General features: G+C 42.4%; 1 protein-coding gene across 1 annotated transcript in view; it reads left to right on the forward strand.

Annotated features, from left to right (window-relative positions):
- Positions 1–15,000, forward strand: part of USP31 (ubiquitin specific peptidase 31) — a 165,119-nt gene that overhangs the window by 45,418 nt on the left and 104,701 nt on the right. The window contains exon 4 of the mRNA XM_077450182.1: positions 704–839. Within this exon, the coding sequence (XP_077306308.1) occupies positions 704–839 (136 nt within the window). The remainder of the gene's footprint in view (positions 1–703; positions 840–15,000) is intronic.

Genomic DNA, 15,000 nt, shown 5'->3' on the forward strand with positions numbered 1-15,000 from the left:
ATGTGAATGGGGCCTGAAAGTGAAATTGATGCGATAACACGAACAATGAGGCATTCACATCTGTGCGTTTCCTTCCATTTCAGAAATGCGCTGTACCAAAAAACGCACCAAGCTCAAGAGTTGTGAACTGGACATGAGAGCGGAGTGTTTCTGTCCACTCCCTCCTATGTACTTGTATAAAGATGGTCATACACTATGCAATCTGTATATTTAGTGAGAAGGTTGATCACTGATTTCATTTAAAAAAAATGTGCAGCTGGGAATGGGTGGGTGGATGATGCAGGGTGTGTGCTAATGAGGTCAGCTGGTCAACTCCTTCCTGTGTCATTACCTGAAGTCTGATCAGGAAGAAGACATTACTAATGGAGACGTCTGGAAACATGGATTTGGACAAGAAAAGTATGTGACTGTAGATTTAATGGAAAGCTTAGATATTTTTGCAAAAAAAGTACATGTATGCTATATCCGTGCATAGGGGAGCTGGAATTAGGGGGGGGGGGGGGGGGGAGGGAGAGAGTGTACAAAGGTAAGCTTTAAATTCGCTTTAATGGCTTGATAAATGTTAGGTAAAATAGCATAGTACAGCAGCAATGTCCAATACATGTTTTATGTTCCATGTTGTATTTTTTATTTTTTTTTTGTGACTTTTCAAATATATGATCAGTTGTTTTCTCTACTAAAAATTTTGTATTTTATTTGGTAGGCCCCTTTATGTGACCGTGGTCTATCAGGGGAAATGCTCGCATTGTATGCGCATTGGCGTTGCTGTACCTCTGTCTGGAAATGTGGTGCTCCTACGGGAGGCCATATCAATGGAGACCAAGATACCAACAGACCAGGTAACCAAAAATTCTTCTTCTTCATCTTCTTCATCTTCTTCTTCATCTTTCATCCCAAGTCCTTGTGGTGACACCATGATGAGTGAAGTTTTCCTCCTTGGATGGGGTGGAGCCTGAGGCGTGAATTAGCGAGTGCCTCAGTGTTGGTCCTATCAGCGCTGGTACCCAGGGAAAGGAACACATGGAGGAAGGTGCCTACAGTACCATGCCCCCTCCCCCTTAATGCACTGTTTATATTACTGTGCTCCTGAGCGCCATAAAGGAGGTCTGGGTGCCAATGCTCCCAGCTGTTTGTGATCGCAATGAAGTGTGATGTTCAGGTCAGTGGAGTTGGCTACTGGCCACTATACCTACATCTGCCTGCAGGGCGGATGATCACTCATTAAGGGCTTATTTGCTGATTTAAGGAAAGGGCTCACTGACACAAGAAAGGCAGGACTTAGTGGGGCATTTTGTCTGTATGGTTCTGTGGATACCAGCATAGGAGTCTTTCTGATTCTGCACCAACTTCTCTTAGCTGAATGGGAATGCTACCCCTGGGGGACCTTCCTTCAGTTCCCTGGTGTCAAAGGAGGAATTTTTATCTGCTATTACTGGGTTACATCTTCAGGTTTCCGGAATGCCTTCCATATTAGGACATCTTGGTTTCAAATGGAAATGTTCCCATTTTTCTTAACAGAGAAGGAGGTTACTGGGAACCCACCAAAGGAAGGGGTGCCATGGGAAGAAGCTGAGCATTCCTCTTCAGAGGACTCTGCTCTTGAGGATTCGCAGGGTCAGGTGTTATCCCAAACCCAAAAGGGCTATATGGACTTTTCTCTCGGACGTTGCTGAGACCAATTAAAAACTACCACTTCCAGAGTTCTCTATCCCTTTCCAATCTTTCCATCTTTCCCTGTACATCCTTGTATAAAGTAGGTGTTGTACATGGACTGACTTATCCTGAAAACGTGTTCATTCTGCCAAAACATTTGCCCAGCAGTACCCCATGGAAAGTGAGTTAGCTAAGCAATTAAATATGCCTGTGGGTGATATATCTGCATTCCTACCTGGACAAGACCCTCATGGTCCCAGTGGATGAGGTCCTGGTATTTAGACCCTTTTCACACTGGGGCGTTTTTCAGACGCTTTAGCATCAAAAAAAGCGCCTGAAAGAAGCTGCATCTGAATTCCCAATGTGAAAGCCTGAGTGCTTTCACACTGAGACCCCTTTCACACTATGGTGTTTTTCAGGTGCTTTAGCATTAAAATAAATGGCTGTAAAGCGCCTCAAAGAAGCTGCAACTGCAATCCCAATGTGAAAGCCCGAAGGCTTTCACACTGAGGCGCTGTGCTGGCAGGGCGTCAAAAGTCCTGCAAGCAGCTTCTTTGCAGCGCTTTTGGAGCGGTGAATACACCGCTCCTAAATCGCCCCTTCCCATTGAAATCAATGGGAAGCGCCTGCAAAGCTCTTTTGGCGGCGCTTTGTGAGCGCTTTTAACCCTTTATTTGGCCACTAGCAAGGGTTAAAAGCGTTCAAAAAACGCTGGTAAATCGCCGCTAGTTTAAGCGGCGCTTTATGAGCGTTTTTCAGACGCTGGCAGTGTGAAAGGGCTCTTAAAGCTCCCAGACTTTCACATTGGGATTGCAGATGAGGCTTCTTTCAAGCTCTTTACAGTCGCTTTTTTTTAACACTAAAGCACCTGAAAAACGCCCCAGTGTGAAAGGGGTCTTAAGGATGCCTTTGGACACCTGGAAGATTTATTTAAACCCTCTTGCTCGGAGCAGCCTTAGAACCTTCAATTGCAGCTATAGGGGATATTGAAGTCTAAAAGTGATTTGTAAAGCCATTTTAAATGTTTTTAAATAACATGTTATAGTTGCCTGCTTTTGTACAAAAGTATTGCACAGAGTGTCTCCTCTCCTCCTCTCCCCTCCCCACTGACACTCTTCACTGCTCTTCTGTGTCTGCTCCCATAGAAAGCACTTGCTATTGGGCAGATGTGCGGGCTCATCCAGAGCCAAACTGCAGGCATCTATAGAACCACTTTACCCACTTGACTTCTAGAAGGTTTACCCAGAGTACCATTGTGTTTTCTTCCTCGTAAAAGGGTGTTATGGGTGTAACACGTTCCCAGTGCTGCAGCCGCCACCCGCTCCCCCGGAACCCCCCCCCCCCCCCCCCCCCGTTTGAAAATGGCGCGACTGACATGCCCGCTTCATTCAGACACACAGCTCTGTTTCTGAATGAACTACAAGTCGGGAGAGCAGATATACTGATGGTGTGCAGGAGACCTGCATGGCATCGGTGATCTGCTGATTGCTGGTGCAATGCTTTATCGGCTCCTAATACAAAAAATGCAAATTTTTTAGCTGCAAAAAAAGTGCATTTATTATTTTAAAAAGTGAACTTATCCTTTAAGACTCCATTCACTCTTTGGAACCTCAACTTGGTAGTTATGGTATTGCAGAAATCTCAGTTTGAACCCATCTGTGATATCCATTTAGTCTTTCTGACACACAATACAAAACGTATATTTCTGGTTGCCAATACCTTGGCTTAAAGTTTCTGAATTGGCTGCTTTTGCCTGTTCCTGGCTTTCCACTATGATGAGGTGGTTTTACGGCTTCAGCTGTCCTTTTATACCTAAGGTTGTCTTTGTTCTATCTTAAAGAGGTAGTCCACTTGAAAAAAAAATTATTAAAAGCCAGCACCTATAAATACTACAGCTGCTGACTTTTAATAAATGGACACTTGCCTGTCCCAGGGTCCAGCGATGTCAGCAGCCGAGGCCGATCGATCGCCTCTCAGCTGCTGCCGCTGCTGTGAGGGAATCAGGAAGTGAAGGGTTGTGGCTTCACTTCCCGGTTCCCTACTGCGCATGTGTGAGTCGCGCAGCGCAATGGGAATGGTCCGCGCTGTCTCTGGGACTCGTGTGTGTGTCCCAGCAGGAAGAAGCATAGACTCCCGTGGGAGTCTAAGACAGGTATTTGCACCCACTTCAGGGCATAGACAGGTATCTGGGTGTATCGATTTAAAGTCGCTCGCTCCTGGGGGCTTGAACACTGAGCTGAATTTGCAGGTGTTCTTAGATGCATGAGACCTGTGCTTACTGTACTAGTGTCTCAACTTGGGGCTATCAAAATCTGTTGCCCATTTTTTTTGCATACACGACATGTAACCTTTCAGATTAATAAAACACAGAAGTTATGATGGAGATATATATATATATATATATATATATATATATATATATATATATATATATATATATATATATATATATATATATATATATATATATATATATATATATATATATATATATATATATATTCCTTTGTCCATTTTTCTCTTTCTGTATCTCTTTCCTGTATGTTTTATGTAGCACAGTGTTGTCTGGTAGTGGTGACTACTGCCTGAATACAAGCAATAATCACGGTGAAAGTTTCGTTATCTAGTTGTTGGCCACTTTATCCTATTCTTTTATTTAATTGTTAAGAATTCCCAATTGTTGAAAATGATATAAAAAAATTGACAGGAGTAAGCCTTAGTTGAGGAATTTTCGTAATGGACTCACTACTTTATTAAAAACAGGCAAAAGTAAAAGTTGATTTGCTAAATTAACAAACCTGGATAACTTGCTATAAAAGGACGTGTGACTGTGTGTCAATGATCGTCCGAGATGAAGCTACGCTAATAGCCAGCGAAACGCATTGACGTTACACCAGGACGCTGAACGAGCCTTGCATAGGCTGGAGATAGAAGACACAGCTTGGCTAGCAGAGTGCCTTTCTTCCCGGCTACAAAACTTTTTTCTCCTGTGAGGAAGACCGGCGCTTTCTCAGCTCTTGCGGGTTACATAAGGCGGATTCCCAATAACACAGGATCACATGTGCTGACAAAAGCAATCTACATCGGAAAACAAACGACCAATGTACGGTCGGCCTGTGTGTGCGGCACATTGAGTGAACTTGGCTATACGTTGAATTATAGTGCCTATGATACGCCCGCAGAGTGAATGGTGAAGGGCTGGACTTTTTGTCTTTATTTCCACAGAGAATCAGACAGCGGTGCTCAGGAGAGCCGTGGTAACGTACATCTATCTGAACATTTTAAAATCAGTCAAAATACTATTGGGATACCGCGGGGTCCATAAATATAATCGTAATGAATAACCTCGCTGTCTGAAAAATTCGGTAGGCTTGTAACATACTTACCTTGAGTGGCTTCGGTCTTAGCCCATCTAGAAGAATAGATATCTGTATGGACAAAAATTCTTTTGAAACAAAGTAGCATGGTCTAAGCCTTTGTACACACGGTCGGAGAATTCGTCGCAATGTGTCCTATCGGACCGTGTCGTCGGATAATCCGACTGTGTGTGGTATGCATCGGACTGATTCCGTCTGACCCAATTTTCCAACATGTTGGAAATATTTCCCGACCAACTGGGCTGATCGGACATACTCCGATCATGTGTAGAGAATTTTGATCGGACCAAGTGCCACGCATGCTCAGATCAAATTCCTACATCAAAGCTATTGCCTACTAGCCTGAATGTAGTCCCATCGTAACTAAATTATGTCATCACGTTCTGAAAGATCGGATTTTTCGCCAACTTTGTCCGACCGTGTGTATGCAACAGTTTCGGACAAGATCCGACGGATTTGGTTGTGGAAATCTCCGACCGTGTGTACAGGGGCTAAGAGGAAAAAAGAAAAAATCTATCTATATGAAATTTGTTTACACTAATGTTGGTGAATGGACTTGCACCTTATACTTATTAGTCAATGAACATTCTGCCACAAAACTAGGTAGAAACCAGGCTGTTAGTAATAATTATGGTTTAATTACCTTCTCCCCTAAGCTTGCTGTTGACTGCTAATTAAATGTTTAAAGAAACTGGAGTATTTCTCTTGGATTAATTATGGCAGCCAACAGCAATTGGTCCGGACCAGCGTCACTTTCTGTTTGTTGTATGTGTTATTTATGTATGTCCTGTTGGTAGTTTGTCTTTCTCAATATATGTACTGTCTATTTAAATATGGGTATTCTTTATGAATTGCCTCTTGGTCTTTTAGTAATTTAATTATGGTTAATATTGTAACTTAATATATAAAAATATAATATTTTTTTTGTACGAATTAACTCTATCTTGAATTATTTCTTGGTGCCCAAAAGTAACCTCTTTTGCAGTTTGAGTCTTTTCAAACAGTTTTTTTTTTCTTTTTCCCATATGCTATTTGGTTACGGCACCAATACCTTAATTAAGAACTTAATTGTGGTCAAATAAAAGTGACCCATTATTAGTGGATAAACTTGCGCCCCTTTTCCCCTTCTCCTTTTTTCCTAAAATAAATTTATAGGTATCTGCACCCCCCTTCCCCCTGAAAGGTGCTAAATGTGACACCGGAGGGAGGGAGGGTTCCGATGAGCGGAAGTTCCACTTTAGGGCGGAACTCCGTTTTTAATTGGTACATTGTGTCCTCTTCCTTCTGTCCTAAGCCTTTGACACAGGGGGACAAGGTGTATGCTTTCAAGATCTATCTGAAGTCTACTTCTGGGATTCGCTTCTATGTGCTTCCCGAAAGCCCAAGGAGAGGGGTCCTGCAGCTTCCAAATCTGCCATTTCTTGATGGATATATCTACTTGCAGTGCATCCAGAAAGTATTCACAGCATTTCACTTTTTTCACATGTTCTGTTACAGCCTTATTCCGAAATGGATTAAATTCATTATTTTCCTTAAAATTCTGCAAACGATACCCCATAATGACAAGATGAAAGAAGGAAGTTTGTTTGAAATCTTTTCAAATGTATTAAAAATAAAAAAAACACATGTACATAAGTATTCACGGCCTTTGCCATGACACTCGAAATTGAGCTCAGGTGCTTCCTGTTTCCACTGATCATCCTTGAGATGTTGCTACACCTTGATTCAAGTCCACCTGTGGTAAAATCAGTTGATTGGACATGACCTGGAAAGGCACTCGCCTGTCTATATACATTATCTTACAAAAGTGCCCTGAAAGAGCCACTCCATTCACTCCAATGTGAAAGCCTGAGGGCTTTCACACATGGGAGGTGCGCTGGCAGGACGTAAAAAAAAAAAAAAAAAAAAAAAAAAAAAGTCCTACTAGCATCTTTGGAGCAGTGAAGGAGCGGTGTGTATACCGCTCCTGCCCATTGAAATCAGCGTGGCTACACCACCGGCAAAACGCTGCAGTAGCAGCGCTTTGCGGGTGGTTTTAACCCTTTTTCAGGCACTAGTGGGGGTTAAAAGCGCCCTGCTAGCATCTGAATACCCCCGCAAATACGATGGTAAAGCGCCAACGGACCCACCGCCCCAGTATTAGGGGCCTAATTGAAAATGTAAAAATTGGGCCCAATTAGCCATTTTCCCTCCCCGGTGCCATGTGACTTATTAGTGTTACAAGGTCTCAGGTGTGAATGGGGAGCAGGTGTGTTAAATTTTGATGTCATCACTCTTTTTTTTTTTTTTTTTTTTAATTCTTTTATTTTTCCAACTTGCATCATACATAATTGTACATAATACACAAATCTAATTACTCTACCTCCCGCTCCCCCCCCCTTTCTTGCACCAAATATACTTGTTAATCAAGGCACAGCTTTTCCTCTTCAATTCCCTTAATCTCCTATATTTACTTCTTAATCCGAACTTCTTTTCTGATCATTTAATAAATTCATTCATATACCGAAAGGAGTTTTGTAAACTTATCCTATTCTTTGCATTTTTGTTTCCGATCACCTTCTCCTAATATGTCGTCCCCGCCATTCTTTTCCCTCTCTAATTTTTGTATCCTATTTACACCAATTATCCAGTCTCAACTTTTTGGGCTTTCTGTATCCTGCCATTTTTTTGGGGGATTAGGTTCTTTGCTACATTGAGCAAGGTTGGAGTAAGCGAAACTTTATATTGTCTTATTGGTACGTCAGTCCCGTGGAACAAGCATGTCCATGGCGAAAAAAGAGGACAGGGTTAATGGGACTTGTATGCAAGGAATTTGCAACAATGGCAAAAGGAATATTGGGACTTTATATGAAGCATAGCTAAGAACATAAAAAATTTAAATCACGTGATCATGGGCTCCAAAAATAAACATTAAATCAGAAAAATAACATGATAATATGATTCAATAAGAGCTCAGCAATTTGTTACATGATAATAACAATTTATAACAAGAAATAAAAAATAATAATATAATAATTGTCTTAATACAAAATAATAAAGTAATAACAATTCATGAACAACATGATTAAGTTGATAATAATAAAGTATAAAGCCAATCTATGGGTAATAGAGATATTGGTACACGGTAATGTAATTGTACTATTTCATAAACGACAATCATGTAATCCCTAAAAAAATATAAAGTGAAATAAATAAATGAAATGAATAAATAAGAATAAAAATGATAAATTAATATCACTAATTCGGAGTCTCAAGATCGCATGATGTTAAAGATGTAGCATAAGGCTAAGGCTCTACGTGTTTCGTGGGGGCTCCCACTCATCAAGAGCAATAAAACGGGTGCAACGATCTATGATAAAAAGTAGAGAATTACCAGGTGAACAGTTGCTGGACAAAAACAGAAGAGAAGGTAAGAATATGCTATACGCTCTTACCTATAATTACATAAAGGTATAAAGATAATGTTCAAGGTAGATGATGCCATAAGGGAATCGAAGCCTCCCCCGTAGCTGAGGCCGCACAAATGAGGCCACATCAAGGCACAGGGCAGCAGCATGAGGAACACCAATAGTGACTATTTAATGATGGGGTGTAGTTACCAATAGCCGTGAATGTTCTGTGGAGAGAGTGAATAATAAGTGTATAAAACCTATACGTGTGCCAGCACTAACAAAAAAAAACCCAGTGAAAAACTGGTGACCAAAAAAAAATTATGATGTGTTCTTGTTATGAATTATGTCATTATCATGTAACAATAAATTGCTGAGATCTTATTGAATCATATTATCATGTTATTTTTCAGATTTAATGTTTATTTTTGGAGCCCATGATCATGTGATTTTAATTTTTTTTTTTTTTTTTTTTTTGTTCTTAGCTATGCTTCATATAAAGTCCCAATATTCCTTTTGCTATTGTTGCAAATTCCTTGCGAGCATGTCCATGGGTCCTCCGAGATTTTCCCATGAGAGAGTAATTCTATAAGCTCTATTATCTCCCCCCCCCCCCCCCCCCCAATATTTTCTAATGGTAGGGCACTCCCACCAGATATGATACATAGTGCCTTTATCTCCACATCCTCTCAACACTCTGAGGCTCCTTCTTGCTGCAAATGCTTAATTCTATCTGGAGTAAAGTACATCTTGCCAGACATTTATATAATAATTTGTTTCTGCCATCCTGGCATCTATTGATGAAATATGAGTCAGTTTCAAAATTTTACCTCTTTTTACTTCTCTTTTTTTCTTCAATAATCTGGACAGATGTTTACTTGATTTATCTCCCCAATAATGTTTCTCACACTTAATTCCATTTATCTCCTTTCTGGATTCATACTCCATATAATCATTAAGTTCTACTCTTTTACTTATTAATGCATGGTAGACCTCCTGTGTTTGGCCCCCCCGGCTTTTATGAACTTGATCAAGTCTTGTCATTTCTACTAAGATTCTTAATGTTTTTTTTTTTTTTTTCCTTCTCTCTTTTCTTCCGTGTCCCGATGGAGATGAGGATCCCTCTAATGTATACCTTATGCACTTCCCAAAGGGAAGCAGCCGAGACTTCCCCATTATCGTTTGTCAAGAAATAATGTTCTATCTCTTTCCGGACTTCTTCCCCCAGCTCCTTCTCTTGTAGCACACTTTCATTCAATCGCTAAGTAAATGGCACTCTTTGAATATCCGGAGTCCTCAACCTCATCGAGACCGGAGCGTGATCAGAAATGGATATTGCTTCTATATTTACATCTTACTTGTTCTATCATTCGATGGTCTACAAATATGTAGTCCAGTCTAGAGTAGGTCCTATGTGCAGGGGAGAAGAAGGTATAATCTTTGATTTTGGCGTGTTTCACTCGCCATATATCTACAATTTGAGATTGATGTAGTTTGCCTTTTATCACTTTTAGTTGTATCCTACTTGTCCCCCCGCACCCGGGACGTACTATCTATCGAGGAGTCCAGACTAAAGTTTAAATCCCCCGCCAAAATAAGTTCCTCCGCCTTAAACTCTTCTAGTCTATGCAGTATCTGCCTCAGGAAACGGATTGGGTTTTTATTTGGGCAGTAAAGGTTCGCCAGAGTATAGATTCTCTTCCCCATCCTTCCTTTTAGAAATGAAAATCGCCCTTCTGGCTCTATCACTCTTTCAATAACCGTAAATTTCATTTTCTTCGAAAACCCCACAGCCACCCCCTTTGCCCCCCTTATGGGAGAGTCGCTGTAGTACCACATAGCAAAATCTATTGAATGAATTTTAATATAAGTTTCCTGGGTGAGATGTGTCTCTTGTAAAAACACTATCTGCCTGACGTTTAATATCGCCAAGAGAGAAGGGGATGGGGGGGAGGGTTTTTAACGTTTATCTGATGTTGCAAGCCACCAGAGATAACACGGACAGTCATTGATTATTACAATTCACCTATTCGCCATAGGTACGGCATATAGTCCATCCGTATATATCACTTATTAATGTTTGCTGTTAGCTCAAGAAAGGTTTTTATCCTTATGTGCACAGAGAAGAAAAAAAACAAGGGAGAACAGTAATCTTCCCAATAATCTGTTTCCACTCACAGAATTTTTTTTTACGGTATCATGGCACAGTCTTCATCTTTTTGCAAGCTTTTCCTACCACCAGATATTGGTTCACTGTTTCAAACGTCTTTTAACAGCATAAGGCGGAGGGAGGGAGAATAAAAGAGAGTCTATTACCGTTTAGATATAGTAATGATTGTCCTCTTGCATACCGGATATGCTCAATACCTCAGATCGGGGTGGTCGGACTTTGCTCAACATCTCTGGGGGTATAGTTGTAAGTGAATACGCTTACCCCGCAATCAGCCTGTATACTCCAGGTCTCGCTGCCTTGCTCTCCTATCCCCTTCCAGTTCCAGCAGTCCGTCTTTCCTGTCACCGGGCTTCGCAGGAGGCTTGCCTGGGGTTGAGGTGGCATGCGGGGGGGGACACGCCTGCGGGGTCTTAGGAGGCTCGCAGGAGAACGAGGGGCAGCCTGCCGGACATGCCAGACATGAGCGGGCTCTCAGTGCCCAACCCCCTCCTCCCCTGATCTTTCCCCACGTCCTCACTGCTCCACGCGACCGCTGCACTCGCTCGCGCCCGGCATCTTCCGGCTCCTCCCCTCACCTCTGCGTCTCACGTCAGCTGCATGACGGACAGGCCTGGAGGAGACCTAGCCTTGATGTTATCGCTCTCACTCTTACTGGTCACTGGAAGTTCAACATGGCACCTCATGGCAAAGAACTGGACAGGTTTCACTCAGAGCAGACCTTGCCAGTGTCGATCAAAGAAGTTGCGTGCATGTACTCAGCGTCATATCCAGAGGTTTTCTTTGGGAAATAGACGTATGAGTGTTGCCAGCATTGCTGCAGAGGTTGAAGGGGTGGGGGGTGGGGGGGGGTCAGCCTGTTGGTGCTCAGACCATACGCCGCACACTGCATGAAATTGGTCTGCATGGCTGTCAATCCAGAAGGAAGCCTCTTCTAAAGATGATGCACAGGAAAGCCCACAAACAGTTTGCTGAAAACAAGCAGACTAAGGACATGGATTACTGGAACCATGTCCTGTGGTCTGATGAGACCAAGATGAACTTTGGTTCAGATGCTGTCAGGCATGTGTGGCGGCAACCAGGTGAGGAGTACAGACAAGTGTGTCTTGCTTACAGTCAAGCATGTTGATGGTAGTGTCATGGTCTGGGGCCACATGAGTGCTGCCAATACTAGGGAGCTACAGTTCATTGAGGGAACCATGAATGCCAACATGTACTGTGACATACTAAAGCAGAGCATGATCCCACCCCCCCCTTTTGGAGACTGGGCCGTAGGGCAGTATTCCAACATAACGACCCCAAACACACCTCCAAGATGACCACTGCCTTGCTAAAGAAACTGAGGGTAAAGGTGATGGACTGGCCAAGCATGTCTCCAGACCTAAACCCTATTAAGCATCTGTGGGGCATCCTCAAATGGAAGATGGAGGAGTGGAAGAGGACTCCAGTGACAACCTGTGAAGCTCTGGTGAACTCCATGCCAAGAGGGTTAAAGCAGTGCTGGAAAATAATGGTGACCACACACAATATTGACACTTTGGGCCCAATCTGGACATTTTTGCTATACATTGTACTCCCTTTGGTTTCCAGTGGCTTAGACATTAATGGCTGTGTGTTGAGTTATTTTGAGGGGACAGCAAATTTACACTGTTATACAAGCTGTACACTCACTAATTTACATTGTAGCAAATTGTAATTTCTTCAGTGTCTATCACATGAAAATATATAATAAAATTATTACAAAAAATGTGAGCGGTGTACTCACATTTGTGAGATACTGTAAGGTCCCACAGTTAACCGTGCATGTCAGAGCACAATCCAAGCCATGAAATCCAAGGAATTGTTTGTAGATCTCCGAGACAGGATTGTATCGGCACAGATCTGAGAGGGTACAGAAATATTTCTGCAGCATTGAAGTTCTCAATGAGCACAGTGACCTCCATTATTCGTGAATGGAAGAAGTTTGGAACCACCAGGACTCTTCCTAAAGCGGGCTGCCTGGCCAAACTGAGTGATCAGGGTCGAAGGGCCTTAGTCAGGGAGGTGACCAAGAACCGATGGTCACCCTGACAGAGCTACAGCATTCCTCTGTAGCGAGAGGAGAGCTTACCAGAAGAACAACCATCTCTGCAGCACTCCACCAATCAGGATGGAAGCCACTCCTCGGTAAAAAGCACCTGACAGCCCACCTGGATTTTGCCAAAATGCACCTGAAGGACTATCAGAACATGAGAAACAAAATTCTCTGGTTTGATGAAACAAAGATTAAACTTTTTGACCAGAATGGGCAAGCATCATGTTTGGAGGAAACCAGGCAACCCCTGTCACCTGGCCAATGCCATCTCTACAGTGAATCATGGTGGTGGCAGCATCATGCTGTCGGGATGTTTTTCAGCGGCAGGAACTGGTAGACTAGTCAGAATTGAGTTTGCAAAGATTTCAAGCAAAACTTATTTTTGTTGTCATGGGGTATTGTTAGAATTTTGAGGAACATAATTAATTTAATCCATTTTGGAATAAGACTGTAACATAACATAAAATGTGGAAAAAAGGTGAAGCGCTGTGAATACTTTTCAGGTGCACTGTGGGGGTTATTTATGAAAGGCAAATCAACTCTGCACAAGTGCAAAGTGCACTTGGAAGTAAAGTCGCTGTAGATCCGATGGGGACATGCAAGGAAAATTAAAAAAAAACAGCGTTTTAGCTTGCACATGATTGGATGATAAATCAGCAGAGCTTCCCCTCATTTCAGATATACCCCTCTGATTTACAGCGACTGAACTTCCAAGTGCACCTTGCACCTGCAGTGCAAAGTGGATTTGCCTTTCATAAATAACCCCCAGTATTTCTTAAGCTAATGTTGTAAGGTATTTTTAGGAGTGTTGCCATTCTACTTGGAGCTTTATGGGCATTTTGACACCAGGCTTCGGAAGTCCAAGTTTGCAAGGCTGCCATCTGGTCTTGTAAGGACCCTAGAAGTGACTTATTCCCCTCCCCTGCCCAGTGTCTGAAACAAGAATATGACAGTTTTTTTTGTTAAAGTAGAACTCTGGTCTCTCATTTGGAAAAAAAAGAATTTAAAATATATTTGCACTTGCCTTTTTTTATTTTTATTTTTTTGTCCCTTTGCAAAGCCCCACAAATATCTGTTAATCCCGGCGGTGATGGTCACCTAATACAGCTTTCTTTTGATGGTGTGGCAGTGATGCTCCTGAATTCAGTGTTGCCACTGCCATGTAGGCTGTGCCGTTTGCACCAAGGTGTGATGAAAAATGTTAGCGGGAGTTGCTATCCGTATTGTCGCTGCTGATTTACAGGCCTGCAGCTTGTCAATCGGCACATTGCCACACATAGTCCTGCTCACTGCTTTCTGGATGAAATGCACCGCCTGGGTTTGTGAGACACAGATGAGGATTTGGCTCAGCCAGGGAAGGTAAAGGAAGTCTTTTGTTTAGTTTGAGGCTTCTACATCACACAATAACTGGGTTTGGTACTGTCATACCGCGGCCTATAGTCCTACTTCAAGGGAAGTCCCTCCAATGACGACTACAAGCCACTAGATGGGGCATGATGCTTGAGGGAACCTTGAGTATTTTAATAACTGTAAGAACATTCAGTGTGTGTGTTTGAAATCCTTGCTTCTATATAGTAAAATCTAATTGTATATGGAGCTATTTTTTTTTTTTTCTGATGAGTACATACTTGCGCTCTACTTGGTTCTGTTTTTCTGTTTTTGTTCCTTGTCCTCCTGTTAGTCTGAGTCAACCGATTTTAAGTGTAAGTTCATCCTTTTAGAAAAATAAAAAGGTGAACTAATGCCTTGCAGCCTCCCCATCCCCGCTGTACTTCCATGGGTGGTGAGCTGCCGGTGTCCATGCAGCCGGCGTAGTGGTCCAGGCATTTGAAATCCCTACTCCTCCTTCCCCCTTCTTTAGGTCTTCCAGGATGGCTTGGTACAATTCCAACGTTGACAAATCAATTTTTTTTTCTGAAAGCGTGAACCAATCCTTTAAAATATAAAACATTGCTTTCTGTACGTGACTGATCCCTATTCGTCACGGTAATTGGGGTGGTTTAATTATTTCAGCCCCGGAAGGTTTTACCCCCCTTCATAACCAGGCCATTTTTTGCGATATGGCACTGCGTTACTTTAAAGTGGTTGTAAACCCTTACAAACCACTTTGACCTACAGGGAAGCATAGATTAAGGCTTACCTGTAGTTCCAAGAATTATCTCTTAAACCTACACGGTTTAGGAGATATTTACTAAGAGACAGTCACAGCTATCTACAGCGCATGCACCGTAGACAACAGCACGCAGGCACACTATCGCCGTTAGCAGCATGCCGCTGCTAATGGCAATATGCCGTTAGTGGCGGCTCCCGTGCGCATGCGCGGGAGTGACGTCATCG

Source organism: Lithobates pipiens, unplaced genomic scaffold (assembly GCF_037356315.1).
Source record: "Lithobates pipiens isolate NorthernLeopardFrog02 unplaced genomic scaffold, aLitPip1_a1.2 Scaffold_22, whole genome shotgun sequence".
NCBI lineage: Eukaryota > Metazoa > Chordata > Amphibia > Anura > Ranidae > Lithobates > Lithobates pipiens.